The 14,596-nt window shown below is 49.4% G+C and overlaps 1 protein-coding gene and 1 long non-coding RNA gene across 2 annotated transcripts in view; one reads left to right on the top strand and one right to left on the bottom strand.

Annotated features, from left to right (window-relative positions):
- F11R (F11 receptor) overlaps positions 1-6,775 on the bottom strand; it is a 49,241-nt gene extending 42,466 nt beyond the window's left edge. Inside the window, exon 1 of the mRNA XM_075122907.1 lies at positions 6,643-6,775. Coding sequence (XP_074979008.1) covers positions 6,643-6,700 — 58 coding nt within the window. The 5' untranslated portion in view covers positions 6,701-6,775. The remainder of the gene's footprint in view (positions 1-6,642) is intronic.
- Positions 6,688-13,082, top strand: LOC125625573 (uncharacterized). The gene is made up of 2 exons (XR_007353589.2): positions 6,688-6,806; positions 12,462-13,082. It is a non-coding gene; the product is annotated as an uncharacterized LOC125625573 (long non-coding RNA).
- The last annotated feature ends 1,514 nt before the right edge of the window (positions 13,083-14,596 follow it).

The raw sequence follows: 14,596 nt of genomic DNA, 5'->3' as shown, positions 1-14,596 counted from the left end.
GGGAGAAAGCATGATGGGAAAAGCAGACATGCAGGTTTATTAACCCATTATCACTAGCATGTCATTAATGGAGAGAAGGAGCCAGTGCTCACACATCATAAGAATGTCATTAAAACAGCATCATGTGCAAAGGAGACTGCAAGCCCCCATGATTTAATCAAAATGGATGGTTACAAGCAACTGGGAGGTTTTGGAACAGAGAAGTGGTCAATTTGTCTGACTTCATCAAGAATACCATCCAGAAGCTGAAAAAAGCCAAACCTGATTGCAGGAGCTACACATGTATTCTGGAATTATTTGAAGTTTTAATTCAAAGTTAAATTTACACACATGCAACATGCATTACGTAAGACTGAAAAGAGGGGTTTTTTTTAAATGGAAATAGAGGCTACCTTAAAAAGGAGGCTGGCAGGTCAGCTTTGACCCAGGAAATTAAACAAGCACAAATTGTTTTTCTTTAAAAAGTACGTTTTAAAAACTAAAATCACAAATTTCCATTGATTTTTAGAAATTCAGTGGAAACGAACAGGGTTTAATGTTTTTTAAGTGACCTACAAAAGGGTCAAATATGTGTTTGATTGTAAAGAAGAAACAATGCACAAAAAAGGCCTAAATTGATGTGTTTTAATAATAGCTTTTGTTTTTTGCTTTTTTTACATGAGAGATTAGAGCTTAACACACTCACTGACTCACTAGAGAATTAACCGGATTTTGACATTAACCAGAGCTATTTAAAGGAAACTGATTGTTTTCCATGACTTTTCATCCCTCTCCTCTAGAATGGTTGTTGATTCCCTCCATTCTTCACTTATCCACCTTGACTTTTTTCACCCCCTTCCATCTGAAAGTCCTCCCTGCCAATTTATTGCTGCTCCCCCACACACACACACACACACCACCCATGCTCACCCCCAACATCTGCTTCCTCCACTCCTGTTCTTGCATTGTGGTGCGTTCCTGGCAAAACCACCATGACCAGAGCTGGATTACCCAAATAGGCAGACTAAGCACATGCTTAGGGCACCAGCAAAGCAGGGGGCACCAAAAAAAAAATTTTTTTTTTAAATTTGATTTGATATTTCAAAAAAAGCAGTTCTTAAAACATTTGGGCAATGATCGTGTGTTGAAATCTCTTTCTAATACTCACTTGGAGGCACATGCAGTGGCAACAAGTGCAATTCTGGAGTCCTACTCAAAGGCTGTGGATGCATTAGAAATTATAGCTGAAGACCAATCACAAAAGGGAGAAACTATACAAACATTGTGAACAAGATGCAAGAAATAGAGTTTGTATTCATGTTGACCATGTGGAATGAAATTTTACAACCCTTTTACCACACAAGTCAAGCTCTCCAAGAAAAAGAATTGGATTTGAAAACATGCGCAGACCTCTGTCAATCATTAGCAGACCACTTACACACTTTGAGGAATGATTTGGAAGATCTGAAGACCTATCAAAAGATATCTTGCCTGATACTAACTACAAAGAAGCCCAGTCCCACAAGCGAATCAGGAAAAAACAAGCAAATGATAGCAGTGCAACAGAAACGGCATTGAATCCTAGAGACAAATTTCATGTATCTACTTACTACACTATAATCGATACACTTGAAGCTCATATGAAGAGGAGAGGTGAAGTGTACAAAGAAGTATCAAGTAGATTTTCTTTTCTAAACGACATGGACTTATCTGACGAACAATATTCACGAAGTTCCCAAAAGCTAGTTGACTCATACCCTGTTGACTTGAACATGAATCTCTGTGGAGAAGTATGGCAGTTCCACTGTTATATGCGCGCAAAGTTTAATGAAACAGGAAAAATGAAATTCAGTCACATTGATCTTCATGACACAATATTGAAAGACTGAATACGATGTGTCTTTCCAAATGTACAGATCACACTACGTATTTTTCTAACATTGATGATTACTAACTGCTCTGCAGAACACTCTTTCTCAGCTGAAAAGAATAAAAAACCCTCAGAGAACAATGTGTCAGGACAGACTTGGTTCACTTTCCCTATTGTGTATGGAAGTTGACATGCTTCATTGAGTCAGCTTCAGTGAACCTATCCAGAATTTTGCAACCAGAAAATCTAGAAAGAAGCAATTTTAATTCCAGCATACATGTACGTTGTGTCATTTCAAAAAATAAAATATTTTACGGAATAGTATTGTTTTTATTTTGAATTACTTATGAGGGGGCACCATAATCTTTTCAATGTTTAGGGCCTCTAAAGGTCTTAAACCGGCTCTGGCTATGACCAGGCTAATTGCACGCACTACAAATTAATTCTCTCCTGTTCTACCATCTTCCTACATGAACCACTCTACTACTCCATCTTAAATGAATCCCATGCCTCTAATTCCAGCTGCCTTTTCACCACTTTCGGGTATGTCTACACTACAAACTAGAGGTGTATTCTTAACTCAGGTTAGCTAATTTACAATAACAAAGCAGTGAAAACACTACTACTAGGCATCGTGTTAGCATCTTGAGTTAAAGTCTATAGGGCAGACTCAGATGCACTGCTAATCCAAGCTAAAAGACAAGTGTCTTCATTATTATTTTAACCCAAATTAGTGAACCTGAATTAATACACTTTTTTCCAGCAGTGTAGCCTACCCTTTGACTCACTTCTCAAACCTTCCCCTCCTCCCGCATCTCTGCTTCTCTCTTGACACATTTCAGAGGAACAGCCGTGTTAGTCTGTATTCGCAAAAAGAAAAGGAGTACTTGTGGCACCTTAGAGACTAACCAATTTATTTGAGCATGAGCTTTCGTGAGCCACAGCTCACTTCATCAGTCTCTAAGGTGCCACAAGTACTCCTTTTCTTCTCTTGACACAGGATCTTATCAATTTCTTCCCAGGAAAACAAAAAACAAAGATCTGACATGACCTCCCCTCTCCCATCTGCTTGCCTTTTCTTCACCTACCCCTCCACCTCACAACTCTCTCCTCCTTCTCCCTGATCACAGACAGAAGTTTCTCATCTTCTTTCCTTCTCTAACACCTCCACTTGCCTCACTGACTCCATCCCACACACCCATTACCATCCCATCTCCTCTCTCCCTTTTGTCTCTAATCTCATTGAATACATTATCTACAATCCCTGGCTGGAATTCCTCTCCTCCAATTCCATCCTAGACCAGGGCCAGTACTGGCAGGGAGGGGAGAAAGGCTTGCAGGGCCTATAGCCATCCTAAAATTTGTCTTAGCCCTCCCCAGCAGCTGCCATTCTCCAGCCACCCAGCTCTGAAGGCAGAGCAGAGGCTGCTGGCTGGGCATGCAGCTCCAGCAGCATTGGAGAAGTAAGGCCAAGCGGGGGGAAGGGGGGTGCACGCCTGACAGTAGCCCCCGGCCTGTGTCCCCACTCGCTGGGACATGATGCCCAAGGCAGGTGAAAGGCTGAAGCTCTCCACAGCGGCCTGGACTGACCCACTCTGGCCCAGGCTCCTGGACCCTGACCCCCTACAATCACTGCTCCCCGAGGGCTCTGCTGGCCCTGGAGCCAGGTCCCCACACCCAGGCAGCTCCTGCCAGCTGCAAGCAGCCAGTGCCCCACATTGCCCAGCTCCAGCTTCAGACCTGGCTGGAGGTAGGGCGTCATGGCGAGCGGGGGCACAGCTCCCAAATTTTCTGTCTGGCCCACCTCAGCCCCTCCCCCCCCGCCCCACCAGGAAGAGGCTAGGGTTGCCAGGTGTCCAGTTTTCGACCAGAAAGCCTGGTTGAAGAGAGACCCTGGCAGCTCCGGTCAGCACCATTAAAAGTCCGGTTGGTGTGGGGCTGGCAGGCTCACTACCTGGCTCCATGTGGCTCACCGGAAGCAGCAACATGTCCCTTGGCTCCTAGGCAGAAGAATGGCCAAGGGGGGTTCTATGTGCAGCCCCCGCCCTGAGCACCGACTCTGCAGCTCCTGGCTGCGCCTCCACCTAGGAGCCAAGGGACATGTCACCACTTCCAGAGAGCTGCCCAAAGTGAATGCTGCCTGGAGCCCACACCCCTCACCACGCCCCAACCTTGAGCCCCGTCCCACACCCAAACTCCCTCCCGAAGCCCCTCCTGTGCCCCAACCCCCTGCCCCAGATCGGAACCTCCTCCTACACGCCAAACCCCTAATCCCTGGCCCCCCCCCAGAGCCCAGCCCTCAAACTTCACCTGCCTCCCGCACCCTGAACCTCTCATTTCTGGCCCCAACCCAGAGTCCATACCCCCTCCCACACTCCTGCCTCAGCCCAGAGCCCATCTCTCCCACACTCCGAAGCCAGCCCGGAGCCTCCTCCAACACACCGAACACCTTGGCCCCAGCCCAGAGCACCCTTCTGCACTCCAAACCCCTCATCCCCGGCCCCACCCCAGAGCCCAAACCCCAACCCTCTGCACCAGCCCAGTGAAAATGAACCAGTGAGAGAAGGTGGTAGTGGAGAGCGAGCGACAGAGGGACGGGGGAATGGAGTGAGCAGGGGCGAGGCCTCGAAAGAGGCTGGCACCACCTGTCCTAGACCCTATCCAATCCAGCTTCCACCCCTTGCACTCAACTGAAACTGCTCCCGCCAAAGTCTCTAATAACCTCCTCTTAGCCAAAGCTCAGAATCAGTACTCCATCCTCATCCGCTCCTTGACCTATCAGCCACCTTTGACATAGCTGACCACGCTCCGCTTCTTGAAATCTTGTCCCTCCTAGGCTTCCCTGACTGTCCTCTCCTGGTTCTCCTACCTCTCTAATCACTCCTTCAGTAGGTTCCCCCCCCCCACAAGCTTTTTGGGGAGTTCTACAGGGCTCTGTCCTTAGTCCCCTTCTCTTCTTCTATACCTTATAACTGGCAAAAAGAAAAGGAGTACTTGTGGCATCTTAGAGACTAACAAATTTATTTGAGCATAAGCTTCCGTGAGCTACAGCTCACTTCATCGGATGCATCAAATGTTCAAATACATTTGTTGGTCTCTAAGGTGCCACAAGTACTCCTTTTCTTTTTGAGAATACAGACTAACATGGCTGCTACTCTGAAACCTTATAACCGGTATTATTTGCAAACACAAGTTGGCAACTACCATCTCTACACTGACAGCTCAGACCTAGGTCTATTTCAGATCAGTCGCCTTCTGTCCAAATCTCAGCCTCTCTCTCTGATATTGCCTTGTGGATGTCTAGCCAGTATCAGGCTCAAGCCGTCTTTTGGTTCTGTGTTTGTACACGGCTTACCACAATAGAGATCCTGGTCTGTGACTAAGGCTCCTAGATGCTCGGATAATAGTAATAGCTTGAGAACTTTCAAAATTAAACACCTATTTAAAGCAAATCCTGATAGATTTGAGTTAATAGCTCTTTCTAGAAGATTCAGACACCCTTTCGGTTGAAAAGACTCCAGCTCTCTCATCCTCCAGCAAGGACAGGGAAGACAAGACTTGATATTCCTAAATGTAAAGTTACAGAAAGAAAATGAAACTTTACGACATTCAGGCTGCTCTTATACATCATAAAAGCAGCATAAAGGGAACAACAGCTTTAAACAAACAAAGCTTTCCCAGCAGTATTTGCAATCCAAACATGCCAAGTGCATGAAAACACTGGAACAATGGCAGAAAGACTACCCAAAAAAATACAACTAATTTTCATTGTTTAAGTGCAAGAAGTGAATAGCCTCAATGGTGAAGACCGAACTGGATTTCTAGAGTGATTCCAGTTTCCAGAATTTGAGGTGTTCTTGTCAATACAGGAAAGGGCATTTGTTTAGCAGCATCTAGGATTTGTGACTTAACAGGTCTCCAACTGTGAGCATTGTGAAAACAGAGCCTCCTGCAATCAGTATGTCTGCACAGGCCCCTCTACATGCCGCTGATAAGGAATCAACAGCATTTTACAAACAGTGTTTAACTCACAAGGAAAGAAACAACTTCCCCCATTTCAGACCAAGCAAAAATTCAGAATGAAGCATCGCTAAAATCCACCTCCACCCTCCCAGGCCTTTTATCTGCCCAGAAGGGGCCTGGCGAGGGCTCTACAGAGGTTCAAACTCAAAGCACCAAATGTTTAGCACAATCCTCAAACCCCAAAGGCAATACGGGCCAATGCAGGGTGGGGACTCAGCTGAGAAAAGGAGGCTCAGCAACAAAACGAGCAACCTGTGAAGCAAGGAGCAAGACCCGGGAGCAAAGGCAGCCCCAAGGTGCAGGGGTCTCAACATTTCAAAGAGAGAGAGACAGACACAGCCCCATGTAACATCACCACCCAACGTGATAAAAAGTGAAGCTCCTGAACTGCCTTCCTGCCCCCTCCTCTGCCCGCCCGCCCCATTGCCCCTGCCCCCTCCTCTACCCACCCACCCCGCCTCCAGGCCCCCTCCTCTACCCTTCCCCCCGCCCGCCCCCCTCGCCCAAGGCCCCCTCCTCTGCCCGCCCGCCCCATTGCCCCTGCCCCCTCGCCCAAGGCCCCCTCCTCTGCCCGCCCGCCCCATTGCCCCTGCCCCCTCCTCTACCCTCCCCCCCGCCCGCCCCCCATGCCCAAGGCCCCAGGCCCCCTCCTCTGCCCGCCCGCCCCATTGCCCCTGCCCCCTCCTCTACCCTCCTTCCCGCCCGCCTCCCGGCCCCACGCCCCCTTCCCCTCCCAGCCCCCTCACTCCTGCCCCCGGCGCGGCACTCACAGGAGCTGACGCTGAGGAGCACGAAGTGGAGCCGGCCCCACGCCCCGGGCCCAGCCATCGCCCCGCGACCCACGGAACTCCAAGAGGCGACGCCAGCCGCTGCCTGACTGAGCCCCACCCGGCCCGGCTCACCGCCCGCAGGTGAGGCCCCGCCCTTCCGCCAGGTGAGGCCCCGCCCTCTGTGCCCCCATTGGATCCCGGCCAACGCTCACCGCCCCGTGCACCCCGCCTCCAGGTGTTGATTGGATTCCTGTACGGTGTCGTCGATGGCGTCAGCCCTGTGTCCTGACTGGCTATCACACCTACAGCTCCGCCCTGATTGGTTACCAGTGGGGGCCCTTCACCTCGCCCCCGTGAACTTAGTTACCGCCCCAAGGCCCTCCCCTCCCCCCGCCAGGCCGCTCAGGTTGTCATGGTGACGGAGGCCTTCCTCGGTTCCACTGACCCGGACTGTTCCAAAGAACGCGACCCCCGCTCGGCGCTGATGGGGGCGGGGCTGCACCCAGGGACTGGGCCCCCCCAAATCAGAGAGGCCGCTGGGAGAAAGCTGCCCCCCCCCGCGCTGCCCCAGCCCAGCTCACCCCCCACCCGTGTCCTGCACGCAGCTTCCTCCCACTGGCCTAGCGCCCGGCCCAGCTCACCCCCCTCCTGCACCTCCCTGTGGCCCAAGGTCCCCCCCTTCCCCCGTCCCTGCACCCAGGCTTAACCTCCCCACCGCCCCGTGGCCAGGAGCCCCTCTGGCCAGGTCATCTCTCCCTCCTGCCCCGCCCAAGCCAGCCCTCCTCCCCAGCCCCTGCGGGGCCCAGCTCACTCCCCACCCCATGGTTCCCTGGACCCAAGCCCAGCCCCTCTCCCTGCCCCTGGTGGCCCAGCGCCCCGCCCTGCCGCCTGGTCTTAGTGTGACAGGGCGGCCTGAGGCTGGGTGCTGGGGAGACGCTCCTCCCCCTCAGGCTCTGGCCCTGTCTCCATTCGGGGCCCCGCGGGCGGGTCTGAGCCAGCCGGAGAAACAGCATTTCCCTCCCACAGGGGAATCCAGACATTTGGGAAATGTTCTCCGCGGAACAGAAAGTCCGAACACATTCCATTCGGGGACCTCGAAACTTTTTGATCCTGCTGAACCATCATCATGTAATGTAACAAATGAAATACAGTACCTCATATGCACAGATGCTATATAGACCATTGCAATCAGGTCATGGATTTATGGGCAGACTTTATAGGCGTGGGGGAATAAATTGGCAGGTTGGGTTGTAACTCCTTCCTGAGTGTGCCCTGCCCCCTCCCTTCTGCTTTCTTTGTTGTTTCTTTCCCTCTGTTTCTCTCCTTTCTGGCCATGTCTACACTACAGCTCCTTGGCTGGTTTTTAGTCTAGACGCAGCATTCGCCAACAGAACGAATTCTTCTTGGGCCATAGCTGCACCACGTCACCAAACCGCAGTCACTATTCCAATGGAAGCGCTCTTCTGTCGATATCGTTGCATCTATACTGGGGGTTCTGCCAGCATAGCTGTCAAGTAGGGTTTGTGATTTTTTTCACACTCCCAGCCAACATAGGCTGGCAAAACCTTGTAATATAGATGAGGCCCCAGTTTTTGTTGCCTGTTACAGAGACAAGGTGGGGAACGTAATATCTTTTGTTGGACCAATTTCTGTGGCTGAGAGAGACAAGTTTTTGAGCTAACACAGAGCTCTTCTTCAGGTCTGGACTGAACACAGCTACAACAACACTGAATATTGCCTTTAATGTCATTTGTATTTTGTTTTGTGTGTAATAATTACTATGTTTGATCATGTTATCCTCTGTAGGGTAACTTCTGCTATAGTGTTTGTGTTTAGTTTATTATTATTATGTTGTTCTATATAAACTTCAATTGACATACCCTATCCATATTATATTCAAATTAATATTATAATATGAAAGTCAAAATGAAATGAAAACAAAATGTTTTTACCCTATAAAAATGAAACATTTCAACATTCTCAGAACAAAACAAGACAGTCAAAATGATGGTTAGGATCCGAGCCCGGGACTTGGAAGACACAATTTCAATTCGCTGCCCCAAAGGCTTCCTGTGTGACCTTGGCCCAGTCACTTAGCCGCTCTGAGCCTCAGTTCCCCATCTGTACAATGGGGATGACAGCACTGCTCTACCTCAGAGGGACCACGACCAATGCGAGCTGCAGGGGTGGCACCCATGGACGGGGCAGCATGCAGCAGAGTCACCTGGCCCCGCCTCTGTGTAGGAGCCGGAGGGAGGACATGCCGCTGCTTCCGGGAGCCGTGCGGAGCAGCCCCCAACCCTACACTCTGGCTGAAGCACCAGAGAGGGGCAAGCCCTAGACTCTGCTCCCCAGTAGGAGCTCGACGGCCAGATTAAAACGGCTGGCGGGCTGGATGCGGCCCACGGGCTGTAGTTTGCCCACCCTTGCTTTAAGGGAATAATATACACTTTAAATGGAGCTCCCCAGACACTTTCACTTAAACACACTGGATTAGATAAAACATTAAAAACAAGTTTATTAGCTACAAAGAGAGAGATTTTGAGTGCAAGCAATAAGGCATAAGAGTCAGAAATGGTTCCAAGAAAAACAATAATCAAATGCTTTCTAGTGCTTAGCTTAACAAACTATAATAGATCTAAAGCAAAGTTTCTCACGACATGCTTCCAACAGCATTACTGATCAAACTCTTCAAGTCGGGACCCCTCCCCTGAAGTCTAACGGCTGCTTCTTTTGTTTTGTTAGGCACAAAGAGTGAGATGGACGGGAGAGACAGGGGTCCCTTGGGGTGTTTGTCTCTCCTTTTAATAGTTTCAGTCCCCCTCTTGAAAAACATTTCCAACTAAGAAAGAGGAGACAAAGAGTCTGTGTCGAAGGATATTCCCTGCTGGGTTTTGTCACCTGTGTTTGACATGCAGGTTTCCTTTTGTTTCCTCTCTTGCCCCTTTCTGCTTGATAACTCTTTACAGCTTAAATGCAAATTAAGGCAAACACACCTTTGTTTAGGACAAACCTGTTTGCCAACTTCTACCTGGGCAGAGCTGTGGGTTTGGAACATGTTCTAATAACATCATACAGGGGAATTATCACTTCACATGGTGCTAGGTGCTGTGCAAACACACTGCTGATGTGTTCTACCCCTTCCCCTATTCTGTGTCTGGTCTAGTTAGATCAGGGGTTCTCCAACTGGGGGTCAGGACCCCTCAGGGGGTCACGAGATTATTACATGGGGGGTTTTGAGCTGTCAGCCTTCACTGCAAACCTTGCTTTGCCTCCAGCATTTATAATGGTGTTAAATATATAAAAAAGTATTTTTAATTTATAAGGAGGATTGCACTCAGAGGCAGGCTATGTGAAAGGGGTCACCAGTACAAAAGTTTGAGAACCACTGAGTTAGATTGTAAGCTCTTTGGGGGTGGGGATTGTCTACTTCTCTCTGGTTGCACAGCACCTACCACAATTGGGCCCCATTCTTGGTTGTTCTTAGCCACTACCACAATAAACATAATTAATAATAAGGTTTAGTTAAACTGGTACAACATGGTATGTAGCCAAGGCTAACATTTTTAAAACCTCCTAAGTGACTTAGGGCTTGTCTGCACATTCAAGTTATTCTGGACTGAGGTAGAGTGTAAATTTAAAGAGGAATAGCTATTCTGGAATACCTCCCTGGCTGGAGAAGTCCTAAGTCCCATTTTCAAAAGTAGCTTTCAATGAGATATAGGCTCCTAAGTGCCACCAGCCTTGTCTACACTTAAAAGCTTTGCGACTTTATCTAGGTCAGCATAGTTAAAGTGGCAAATGTCCCCTAGAATAGATGCAGTTATACCAGTATACAAGTGCTTATACCGGTATAGCTTCTCCACTTAGGTGAGCGGTGCATATACTAGGCAATCTGGAGGCTACACTACAAAAGCTCTGCTGGACGGTAGAGTTGTACCAGCAGAGCTATGCAGTCTAAGGCCTGGTCTACACTACGAGTTTCGGTCAAATTTAGCAGCGTTATCTCGATTTAACCCTGCACCCGTCTACATGATGAAGCCCTTTTTTTCGACTTAAAGGGCTCTTAAAATCGATTTCTTTACTCCACTCCCGACGAGGGGATTAGCACTGAAATCGGCCTTGCCGGGTCAAATTTGGGGTACTGTGGACACAATTTGACGGTATTGGCCTCCGGGAGCTATCCCAGAGTGCTCAGTTGTGACCGCTCTGGACAGCGCTCTCAACTCAGATGCACTGGCCAGGTAGACAGGAAAAGGCCCGCGAACTTTTGAATCTCATTTTCTGTTTGGCCAGCATGGTGAGCTCACCTGCACAGGTCACCATCACAGGAGACCATGCAGTCCCAGAATCGCCGAAGAGCTCCAGCATAGACCGAACGTGAGCTACGGGATCTGATTGCTGTATGGGGAGATGAATCCATGCTGGCGGAACTCCATTCAAAAAGATGAAATGCCAAAATATTTGAAAAAATCTCCAATGGCATGAAGGACAGAGGCTAGTGCAGCAGTGCCACATGAAAATTAAGGAGCTCAGGCAAGCCTACCAAAAAAAACAGAGAGGCAAATGGACGCTCCAGTTCAGAGCCCTAGACATGCCGCTTCTATGATGAGCTGCATGCCATTCTAGGGGGTGCAGCCACCACTACCCCAACCCTGTGCTTTGACTCCGTCCAAGGAGTGGGAGGCAACACGGAAGCAGGTTTCGGGGGTGAGGAAAATGAGGAGGAGGAGGAGGTTGTAGATAGCTCACAGCAAGGAAGCGGAGAAACCAGTTTCCCCACCAGCCAGGATCTGTTTATCACCCTGGACCTGGACCCAGTACCCCCCGAACCCACTTAAGGTGGGATCCCGGACCCTGAAGGCGGAGAAGGGACCTCTGGTGGGTGTACCTTTGTAAATATTATACATGATTTAAAAGCAAGCATGTTTAATGATTAATTTGCCCTGGCATTTGCGGCCAGTACAGCTACTGGAAATGTCTGTTAACGTGTCCGGGGATGGAGCAGAAATCCTCCAGGGACATCTCCATAAAGCTCTCCTGGATGTACTCCCAAAGCCTTTGCAAAAGGTTTCTGGGGAGGGTAGCCTTATTCCGTCCTCCATGGTAGGACACTTTATCACGCCAGGCCAGTAGTACGTAGTCGGGAATCATTGCAGAGCAAAGCATTGTAGCGTATGGTCCCGATGTTTGCTGGTATTCAAACAACATCCGTTCTTTATCTCTCCGTGTTACCCTCAGGAGAGTGATATCATTCATGGTCACCTCGTTGAAATAGGGTAGTTTTAGTAAGTGGACATTCAGAGGTGCCCGTTCCTGCTGTGCTGTTTGCCTGTGGCTGAACAGAAATCTTCCCTGCTGTTAGCCACGCGGTAGGGGGAGGGGTGAAGCCATCATTCCAGAGAATTGAGAGCGGGCGGGGGCTAGTTGGGTTTCTGCTGCACGTGAACCTGGAAACCGCAGCCCCTCCTTTTAAATTGCCAACCCATTTTTAGTGGCCAACGCAACAGCTACTTTGTATGGGAAACAAGGGCGCTGCTGTTTGAAGCCATTCCCACATGTTATGAAGGTTAAAAAAGCCAAAAGACTGTGGCTTACCATGGCTGCCTGCAAGCCGAATTCTGCTGCCCGGCCCTGCATGAGTGATCTCTCACACCAAACCAGTAGACCCTCAGTAAGAGGCAAAATGCAACCTTGTAATGAAAGCACATGTGCTATGTAATGTTAACAGCAAGATTTATTGTGAAAGAGTGTACCCATTGTTCTATAAAATGTGTTGTTTTAACTACCACTCTCCCTTTTTTTTTTCCCTCCACCAGCTGTATATGTTTCTCCTTCCCAGAGGCTAGTGAAGATTAGAAGGCAAAAAAAACGCACTCGTGATGAAATGTTCTCTGACCTCATGCTGTCCTCCCACACTGACAGAGCACAGCAAAATACGTGGAGGCAGACAATCTCAGAGTGCAGGAAAACACAGTTTGACCGCGAGGAGAGGTGGAGGGCTGAAGATGGTAGGTGGCGTCAGCTTGCTGAAGGAAGGCAGGAGTCAATGCTCAAGCTGCTGGAGGATCAAACTCGTATGCTCCATTATATGGTTGAGCTGCAGAAAAGGCAAAAGGAGCACAGACCACTGCTACAGCCCCTGTGTAACCAACTGCCCTCCTCCCCAAGTTCCATAGCCTCCTCACCAAGACACCCAAGAACGTGGTGGGGGGGGCCTCCAGCCACCCAGCCACTCCACCCCAGAGAATTGCCCAAGCAACAGAAGGCTGGCATTCAATAAGTTTTAAAGTTTTAAAGTGCTGTGTGGCCTTGTCCTTCCCTCCTCCACCACCCCTCCCGGTGCTTCCCTCCTCCACCACCCCGCCTGGGCTACCTTGGCAGTTATCCCCCTATTTGTGTGATGAATAAATAAAGAATGTATGAATGTGAAGCAACAATGACTTTATTGCCTCTGCAAGCGGTGATCGAAGCGGGGAAGGGAGGGTGCTTAGCTTACAGGAAAGTAGAGTGAACCCGCGGGTGGGGTTCCATCAAGGAGAAACAAACAGAACTTTCACACCGTAGCCTGGCCATTCCTAAAACTGCTTTTCAAAGCTTCTCTGATGCGCACCGCACCCTCCTGTACTCTTCTAACTGCCCTGGTGTCTGGCTGTGCGTAATCAGCGGCCAGGCGATTTGCCTCAACCTCCCACCCCGCCATAAACATCTCCCCCTTACTCTCACAGATATTGTGGGGCGAACAGCAAGCAGTAATAACAGTGGGAATATTGGTTTCGCTGAGGTCTAACCGAGTCAGTAAACTGCACCAGCGCGCTTTTAAATGCCCAAATGCACATTCTACCACCATTCTGCACTTGCTCAGCCTATAGTTGAACAGCTCCAGACTACTGTCCAGGCTGCCTGTGTATGGCTTCATGAGCCATGGCATTAAGGGATAGGCTGGGTCTCCAAGGATAACTATAGGCATTTCAACATCCCCAACGGTTATTTTCTGGTCTGGAAAGTAAGTCGCTTGCTGCAGCTGTTGAAACAGACCAGAGTTTCTAAGATGCAAGCGTCATGTACCTTTCCCGGCCATCCCACGTTGATGTTGGTGAAATGTCCCTTGTGATCCACCAGTGCTTGCAGCACCATTGAAAAGTACCCCTTGTGGTTTATGTACTCGCTGCCTTCGTGCTCCGGTGCCAAGATAGGGATATGGGTTCTGTCTATCGCCCCACCACAGTTAGGGAATCCCATTGCAGCAAAGCCATCCACTATGACCTGCACATTTCCCAGAGTCACAACCCTTGATATCAGCAGCTCAGTCATCACAGCAGCCCCCACAGAAGATTTGCCTACTCCAAATTGATTCCCGACTGACGGGTAGCTGTCTGGCGTTGCAAGCTTCCACAGGGCTATCGCCACTCACTTCTCAACTGTGAGGGCTGCTCTCATCTTGGTATTCTTGCACTTCAGGGCAGGGAAAAGCAAGTCACAAAGTTCCGTGAAAGTGTCCTTACACATGCGAAAGTTTCACAGCCATTGGGAATTGTCCCAGAGCTGCAACACTGTGTGATTCCACCACTCTGTGCTTGTTTCCTGGGCCCAGAATTGGCGTTCCACACCATGAACCTGCCCAATTGACACCATGATGTGCACATTGCAGGGGCCTGTACTTTGTGAGAAGTCTATGTCCATGTCCTCATCACTCTCGTTACCACGCTGCAGTCGCCTCCTCCTTGCCTGGTTTCGCTTTTCTTGCATGTTATGGTTCTGCATATCCTGCTGGATCACGCGTGCGGTGTTTATACTGCTCATAATTGCCGCGGTGATCTGAGCAGGCTCCATGTTCCCAGTGTTATGGTGTCTGTGCTGAAATAAGGCGCGAAACGATTGTCTGCCATTGCTCTGATGGAGGGAGGGGCAACTGACAACATGGCTTACAGGGTTGGCTTACAGGGAATTAAAA

This window comes from Caretta caretta, chromosome 24 (assembly GCF_965140235.1).
Source record: "Caretta caretta isolate rCarCar2 chromosome 24, rCarCar1.hap1, whole genome shotgun sequence".
Classification (NCBI taxonomy): Eukaryota; Metazoa; Chordata; order Testudines; family Cheloniidae; genus Caretta; species Caretta caretta.
Note: the sequence above shows the minus strand (reverse complement) of the source record. Positions and strands in the feature narration are given on the sequence as shown.